Source organism: Sinocyclocheilus rhinocerous, unplaced genomic scaffold (genome assembly GCF_001515625.1).
Source record: "Sinocyclocheilus rhinocerous isolate Xijiao unplaced genomic scaffold, SAMN03320098_v1.1 scaffold555, whole genome shotgun sequence".
Classification (NCBI taxonomy): domain Eukaryota; kingdom Metazoa; phylum Chordata; class Actinopteri; order Cypriniformes; family Cyprinidae; genus Sinocyclocheilus; species Sinocyclocheilus rhinocerous.
Genome location: NW_015629527.1, coordinates 43390 through 52130, shown reverse-complemented (window position 1 = coordinate 52130; position 8741 = coordinate 43390). Strand labels below are relative to the sequence as shown.

Sequence of the window (8741 nt, the reverse complement as noted above, 5' to 3'; positions counted from 1 at the left end):
TATCTAAAATATAATATAATATAATATAATATAATATAATATAATATAATATTTACACATTTGGCAGATTTTTTCCCCCCAAAGTTCATGCAATTATTGTTTTTTAATTTTAAAAAATCACAAATATCTAAGCTTTCATTAAATAAAACAACTGAAAGTAAATTGTAAAATATTTACCAATCATTTTGACCTCAGTTGTATACATATAATATAAATTTTCCAAGTTGAGTACTGTATCAGTAGCTTAACAACATGCTAACACCAAACTCTATAGAAATCAATAGTGAGTGGGGTTTCCGCACATTGTGTGAGGAGTGCTATATGCATAACCCACATTTTCATGTTGTAGCCTATGAAAAGCATTCCAAACCAATTATGAGATTCCATTTCAGGCTGCTGTGTTAAAACTAGACAGCAAGGTAGCTCACTAGGATTTGGAACAGAGTCCTAATGTGTGCGTATGCTATGCTGACATATCGCCTCCTTTCCAAAACCTAGTGTGCTGACTTACTGTCTGCCCTCCTAAAGCAGCAGCCTGACTGTGGGATTATCTCATATGCAACACATACGTGACCCTGGAGCACAAAACCAGTCATAAGCAGCACAGGTATATTTGTAGCAATATCCAACAATACATTGTATGGGTCAAAATTATAAATTTTTCCTTTATGCCAAAAATCATTAGGATATTAAGTAAAGATCATGTTCCATGAAGATATTTTGTACATTTCCTACTGTAAATATATCAAAACTTAATTTGTGATTAGTAATATGCATTGCTAAGAACTTCATTTGAACAACTTTTTCAACAATCTTTAGATTTTTTTGCATCCTCAGATTCCAGATTTTCAAATAGTTGTATCTCAGCCAAATATTGTCCTATCCTAACAAAGAAAGCTTATTTATTCAGCTTTCGGATGATGTATAAATCTCAATGTCAAAAAATTGACCCTTATGACTGGTTTTGTGGTCACATCTGTATAATTTGTCCAAATCAAGGTAACTTAGAAGGCATCACGTCAGAAAAGAACGCATGTATGATGCCAGCCTAGGTTTTGGAGCAGATGCATGCAGGGGATGTCAGCTGACAGACGCGCTCTGTCCTCGTCCCTCGACTCTCCACGCCAGCCAAACAAGGCAAACGATGGCAACAGACTCGCGCGGCTAGAATAGAGCTGGCTTGTCCCCGTCAGCTGCTGCCAGGGGCCGCAGGAGCTCAGGCACGCGGACACACATGGCGGAGCTGGACATGCCTGCATGCGTCAACAAGCTGAGGTCAGATCAACTGCAGACGTAACACAACTACTGTACTGTCTGGATAGTTTGCTGACACACCTCACAGTCCTACTGTTCTAGCCTCATATCATTCAATTAACAGTTGCTAAAACAATTTATTACAAATTATACAATTAAGCAAAAGTGCAATGCTGTACAAGTCTCTTCTGCTCACCAAGGCTGTATTAAAAATACAGTAAAAACAGTAAAATTGTAAAAAAAAAAAATATATATATATATATATATATTTCAATTAAAAATAGCTGTTTTCTATAATATAATGCAAAATTTTATTTATTTTTATGAAGCAAAGCTGAATTTTCAGCATCATTACTCCAGTCTTCAGTGTCACATGATCTTCAGAAATCAGTATAATATGCTGATTTGCTGCTCAAGAAACATTTCTGATTATTATCAATGTAGAAAAAAGTTGAGCTGCTTCATATTTTTGTGGAAAACGTGATACATTTTATTTTTCAGGATTCTTTGATGAACAGAAAGTTCAAAAGGACAGTATTTATTTGAAATAAAAATCTTTTGTAACATTTTAAATGTCAGAAATAAGTCTTTACTGTCACTTTGTTGCCATCCGGATTCCTTGCTGAATAAAAGTATTTTATTCAAAAAAATACTTTTTTTCCCAAACGTTTGAGTACAATCACGACTAAAAGACATTGTGATGAAACGTGTCAAACACCAGTGTTGGGCAACAACTAGTTACTAGTAACTAGTTACAGTAATAATAGTACTTTTTGCAGTAACTAGTAGAGTAACTAATTACGTATTGAAGTCCAACAATTCAATAATTCCTAGATTTATTTTCATAACTTTACTCTGGTATTACATGGCTTGCACCCACATCCCTCTGATCCCAATATAAATTGTGTAAAATCTTTTTAGAGAACGAAACATTTTCTTCTGATTTCTTTTGATGAAATACATTATGGAATATAATCGTATATGGGTAACAGAGAAATTAGAGCTACAATTAGCTTCAAGCTACATGTGACAATTCATGAGATTAATACAACACTTCTACTTGAATGTCACTATCAATCACTATTGAGTGTTTGTAATATCTTCTGACTGCAATCCAGTGTGGATTTTGATCAAATGATGAGGCAGAAATATATTGTTAGTAACATTTTAGAAGAATTTTATGGGGAAGATATGCAATTACAACTTCTGTGGGGCGTGAAAGAAAAGTAATGCAACTAGTAGTGTAACTAATTACTGTTGCCAGAAAGTAATAAGTAACGTAATAATATTACTTCTGGAAGGAGTAACTAGTAATGAAGAATATATGAGATTTTTGTGAGTATCTAGCCCAACACTGTTCACCACACACATCAAGAAAGCCCAGGATTACACAGAAAGTGAAAATCCCATACGGTTACTCAAAAACGTCTGAGAGGGTGGCTTCATCTTTGAAAGTACAGACTGATGTTTGAGAAGTAATTCAGATCAAGCTCATACGCCAACCAAACAAAAAGTAGGCGTTGAATAACAAGTCATTTCTAGAAATGAATAATTCAGCTAGTTCTATTTCTGCAAGACTCAAATGACTGTTGGTGAAATTAAAAAGGCAGCACAAACGTTAAGACAGAGGATTCACAAAGCAAGAGATAAGAATGAAAACCACCAGGCTATTTACTGCTTATTTTCTAGTTTATGAGTAAAGCTGAGACTGTTTATACATCTAAATTAGTACTTATGAAAAATATTTGAGAACATCTTGAGAATTTTTCATGAACTGCACCTGCACTGCACATCGATGGTTCCATGAAGAACCTTTAACAGCCATGCCTTTCCATTCCATAAAAAGGTTCTTCATAGTGAAGAGTGTTCTGAACATAATTTTTTTGAATTTATCTTACAACATTTCTTAACTTTTCTTCTTAAGATTTTTGTGAATCCGGCCCCCCAGGAATCTGAATGTTGGATGAAAAGAGCATTTGACTGGTTCCATGAAGAACCTTTAACATCCATGGAACCTTTTTCATTCCACAAAAGGATCTTCATAGTGAAAAAAGGTTCTTTAGATCATTTAAATGTCTTTCGGACTAAGAAAATGGTTCCTTTAAGAAAAAGAAAAAACCTTTCGAAACCTTGGCTTGTACTGAACATTCTTTTTAGAATTTATCTCACAAAACTTTTTTCTTTACAAGATTTCCATGAATCTGGCCCTAGGACTCTAAACGTTGGAAGAAAAAGCATTTGATCGACATCCATGAAACTTTTCCATTCCACAAAAGATTCTTCCGATTTTTTTTTAAATGTTCTTTAAGTAAGAAAAAATGGTCTTTAAAAAAAAAAGGTTCTCTTTCGGAACCTTTATTTTAAACAGTGCACTCAACATTCTTTTTAGAATGTATCTTTTTTCTTAGAAGATTCTAAACGTTGGAAGAAAAAACATTTCCAAACCTTCACTCTCAAAAGCAGGCCTACCTTTCAGAACGATGGGGTCCTTTCCTTCCCTCCGCAGCGACTCCAGAACCACTTGCAGAGGCTGAGACGGCGTCAGCCGGCCCGGGTCCACCGTGCTTTCGTCGTACACCACCAGCTCTTTGGAAAAAATCCCCTTGAAGGAGTCCTTGCTCTGCCGGCAGGAGATGAGGTCCAGGACGGTGATCTTGCCCTGCTGGAGCCGTCGCCGGCTGATCTTGTCTGAGCAGTTGATGTGCATGGCTCCTCGGATGTGGCTCTTGTTAAACTCCATGAAGGGCCGGCAGTCGATGATGACGGGCACCGGCCCCACCGGGTGGCCCAGCGGGCAATGCGTCAGCTTCTTGGCCAGTTCGTTGGGGTGGATGACCCGCATGCCGCCCCTGCTTAGGCCGGAGGTGAGACTGGGAGCGCTGTAGGCCTCCGTGGGGACGCCATAGCCCACTCCGGAGTTCAGGTTAGGGCTGCTGGCGCTGACCTGGCCGTCCTTCTCGTAGGTGCTCACCTTGCAACAGCTGGCACTGCTGCATCCACACGTCAGCGAGCGCGTGGAGCCGCTGGACGAGGGCATATACGCCTGGATCTTCACCACGGTGGTGCTGCTGATGACCGTCGACTGACCGACGGTGCCCACGGTGGCTTCCAGGTAGCTGGTGTCCAGGCGGAGTCGGAGTTCCTGAGGTCGTATAGGCCTTGGCAGCGCCACCACAATTCTGTCGTCTAGAGGAGAAGGAGGCATGGAGAGACCACAGAGGGCTGGCACACCACAGAGAACTCAGATGTCCGCTCAGTCGCAAGCTGCTCGCTGAGAAGCACAACAGAATCAGAGATGGATTTAAAAATGAAGGCTGCTTGCGCAGGGATGCCATTGAAGAAGCATTTTTGCGTTACCCATGTGCAGAACATCTTAAAAATCTAAAGCTAGGTGTTTCCCAACCTAGTTCTTTGGAAGCACACCAATACTACACATTTTCGAATTGTGTTAAATAAATAAATTAATTAATTAGTTTAAAATAATTAGAAAATTATTTTAAAAAAATAATAATTAATTAAATATTTTAATTTTATAATTATTTTATTTTATTTTTATAAAAAATAATTTAAAAATAATTTAAAAAAATTAAAATAATACAATTTAATTAAAATAAAACGAAAATATTGTAGGGTCTTTCAATATGTCAACACCTTCAATTTTTTTAAATCGTCATTAAAAATAAAATACAAACAGAAAGATAATATACTCTAAAAATCTAAAGACAGAAGACAGTGAAACTGGTTTTAAAGGGACACAAGTGTGAATGCAATGAAGTAATGATACTGTTAATAAAAATTTAAGTAAGTAAAACGGAAATAATAAAATGAAATAAAAATCAAATATAAAATTTTAAATATTTGTTTAAAAAGACAGGACACAAGTGTGAATGCAAAGAAATAATGAAACTGTGTTTAAAAACAAAATCAATTAACATTAAAATCATAAAAATATATTTAAAAATAAATAAATGAAATACATCAATGTTGTAGGGTGCTTCCTTATGTCAACACCTTATTTAGTTTAAAAATGATATTAAAATCAAAGAAATATATTTAATTATATAAAATTAAAATTAAATTAAATTAAAATTATATAAATGCATATTTCGTCTGAAAGAAGAAAGTCATATACACCTAGGATGACTTGAGGGTGAGTAATTTATGGGCTAATTTTCATTTTTGGGTGAACTAACCCTTAAAGGAACCTGTTTCCATTATGAAGAATAAAGCTTCCATGGATGTTCTTCATGGAAGCAATAAAGAAGCTTTATGTTTAAGGCTGTAGCGTCGTCAAACGGACAGTCTGTTCTCACACAGGCCCGGACCCAACCTGCAGGGGCTTCACACTCCTTTTTAGGGGAACCTGCCGAATGGCTTTCAGCTGAGAGCACTACAGTCAAATCAGCCGAAATATTCAATCAGCAAATGTGCAAGTGTCACGAGACTTGCAGAACTTTCAGACCGACGTGTGTTTGGATTTGCATGGAAATCTATCTGATAGATTCCTATAGGTTCTCATCACAGGAGCGAATTGCTGACCCCGTTAAATTGAAAGGAGCACACAGCAGCCCATTCCCAAACACGGCATGTGGACGTGCTGGGAATAAAATATGGAAAGGTTCTGCATCTGAGGCTAGACATCATCATTATTTCATGTGGTGACAATGCATGCAATTTACAGATGGTTTGCTTTGCACAGCACAGAATCTGTCAGGATCACAACTTGAGCCTCACACATGACAGCAATGCATGGAAATGAAGTTTGATTTGAGGCAAAACAGCATCTGCATTAAATGTGTCCTTATTTCCTGGAATGAAACACATCCTATAGATCTATATGGGGTGGGACTGCTCAGCAATCCCGTGCAATTACTAAACAACTCTAAACAGTTAAACATGCTCTTCAGACTTACATGCACGTGGCGTTTATCAGCAGTGTCTTCAGTCTGAGATCAATCGATCAGTCTGAGCCGCTCAGCCGGTCCCGGCGCTGGAGACCCGCAGCATTTTCCTCCCGTCCTGCTTTGCTCTCTCTTCAGTCTTCACTGATGGAGTTGGAGTTTGTAGCGGCTCCGCACTAGTATCACTTCAGACTGACGTGCGCCTGAACCAATGGAGCTCCGCGCTGCTGATGGAGAGCAACAGCGGCCCAGAAATGGGAGGAAGCGCAGGGTGATGTCATTGAGAGCCAATCAGGAGAGAGTTCGGTGAAAGCGGTTTAAAGAGACGGGACGCGACTCGAGTGTGAATGCACTTGAATGCACTCACTAAAAATTATATTTTTTGTAAATGTATCAATGTTGGACGGTCCTTCATTATGTCAACACCTTTAAAGCAAACATTTAAATATTTATTAAAAATAAAATGCTAACAGGAAAAGAATATATCGTATAAATTAGCCAATCAGAAGATGGTGAAACTGGTTTAAAGAGGCGGGACACAAGTGTGAATGCACTGAAATAGTAATAAATAAAGAATTAAAATTAAAATTAATTAGAATTAAAATAATAAAATAAAATAATTATACTGTGTTTAAAAATAAAATGATACAATAAAGTAAAGATTATTTTAAAAATACATTTAAATAAAAAAAAAAGTTCAATGTTGGAGGGTCCTTCATTATGTCAACACCTTAAAAGCAAAAATGTAAATATTTATTAAAAATAAAATACAGTAACGCTTTATTTTAAGGTGTCCTTGTAACACATACTTACTATTATAACAACAACAAATTACACATAATTACATGCAAGTAACTGTAAGACAAACCCTAATCCCAGCCATATGGTAAGTACATGTAGTTAATTAATATTACTCAGCACTTAAATGTATTACACTGTAACTAGGACACATTAAAATAAAGTGTAATCTTTACTTTATACAATTTTATTTTTTTAATATTATATTAATTTCTTTTTCATCATTTTTATTTTATTTTCAAACACTGTTTCATTATTCCATTGCATTCACACTTGTGTCCGGTCTCTTTAAACCAGTTTTATACAACTTATACTAATTTATACAATACTGTATATTCCTTTTCTGTTAGTATTTTAGGTTACACTTTATTTTAAGGTGTCCTTGTTACAGTGTAATTATACATTTAAGTACTGAGTAATAGTAATTAACTACATGTACTTACTATATGGTTATGGTTAGGATTAGGGTTACTTGCATGTAATTATGCACAATTAATTCTTATTATAATAGAAAGTACATGTAACACGTGTAACAAGGACACCTTTAAATAAAGTGTTACCAAAGTAAATCATAAATGTTGTATAGGGTCCTCCCTTATGTCAACACCAAAAATTTAAATAGCTATTACAAATAAAATACAAACATAAAGAGGAGAAACGTTGTGTAATGTGAAACTTGATACCATGTTTAAAAATAAAATAAAATAAAAAAAATGATAAATAATGAAAAAAGACAACGTTTTTGGATCATTATTTATGTCAACACCTTAAAAATTAAATTTAAATATAAAAGAATATTATAATATAAAAGATAAATTAAAAATAAATAAATAAAATAAAAATGTTAAAAATTTTCAATATAAAATATGCTAAAATGTCAATATATATAAAAATATAAATGTTGTAGGGTCCTTTCTTGTTAACAACCTAAAGGCAAAAATTTAAATAGTAATTAAAAAACACAGAAGGAGAATATTAGTATAATAATTGTATAAACTGTAATAATTTTTAAGAATGAAAATGTCAACATACAGATTCTGACAAACATTATCTAACACTAAACAGATAACTTAATGCATTCAAATATTATGAAACTATGAGTCATGTATCAACAACTCATATTTGAATGCACATCACCTACTCATCTGAACATTCAATAACATGAAATGACTTATTAATGAAGGTTATTATGTAGTGTATGCAAAATAGCACTGATTTGTCAGGGACTGACTGCTGTTGAGTGGAGTCCCATATAAAGCCCACGACTGCTGTTCGTCTATAAGAGGCTTGTTCTCACATAAGAGCAAGGCCACAGTCACAAATGTTATATCATGTGTAAATGACTCATCTGTGACTAATGTGAGCTTTATTCATGATCTCACGAGTACGTTCACCAAACAGCTTCTTATAACACATGGGAGTGAGTGAGGTGAGGTTTGACACTTAATGATTTCTTATGTGTTTGCAATAGAAAGCATGGCATATAAAGTAGATTTAGTTGTTAAAATGAGGTACAGTGTGAGTTGAGGTGACTGACTTTACGTTTGCCTCTCCTAAAACCGCTGATCTTGTTTTATTGCCCCGGTAGAAGCATAACATTCTATTTAGATGTGTGCATGCGAGCGTCTGTCAGTGGAAAAACTGACGTCATGCGGTGTGATATTTAGAGGCCTGAAGAACAGGAAGCGAACAACCACTTCCTCTTTTGCAGAGGCGTTTTGCTCGGGCCCTTTTTTCACAGTAGAATTAGTTTCATTATTCTCAATGGCAATTCTCATTAGACTCTCA

The 8741-nt window shown here is 35.6% G+C and overlaps 1 protein-coding gene across 1 annotated transcript in view; it reads right to left on the bottom strand.

The window, feature by feature from the left end:
* The window catches only part of LOC107739190 (dual specificity protein phosphatase 10-like), a 14121-nt gene extending 7839 nt beyond the window's left edge, over positions 1-6282 (bottom strand). The window contains exons 1-2 of the mRNA XM_016551216.1: positions 6168-6282; positions 3724-4525 (exon numbers count right to left, since the gene is read on the bottom strand). Coding sequence (XP_016406702.1) covers positions 3724-4459 — 736 coding nt within the window. The 5' untranslated portion in view covers positions 4460-4525; positions 6168-6282. The remainder of the gene's footprint in view (positions 1-3723; positions 4526-6167) is intronic.
* Positions 6283-8741: the final 2459 nt, after the last annotated feature.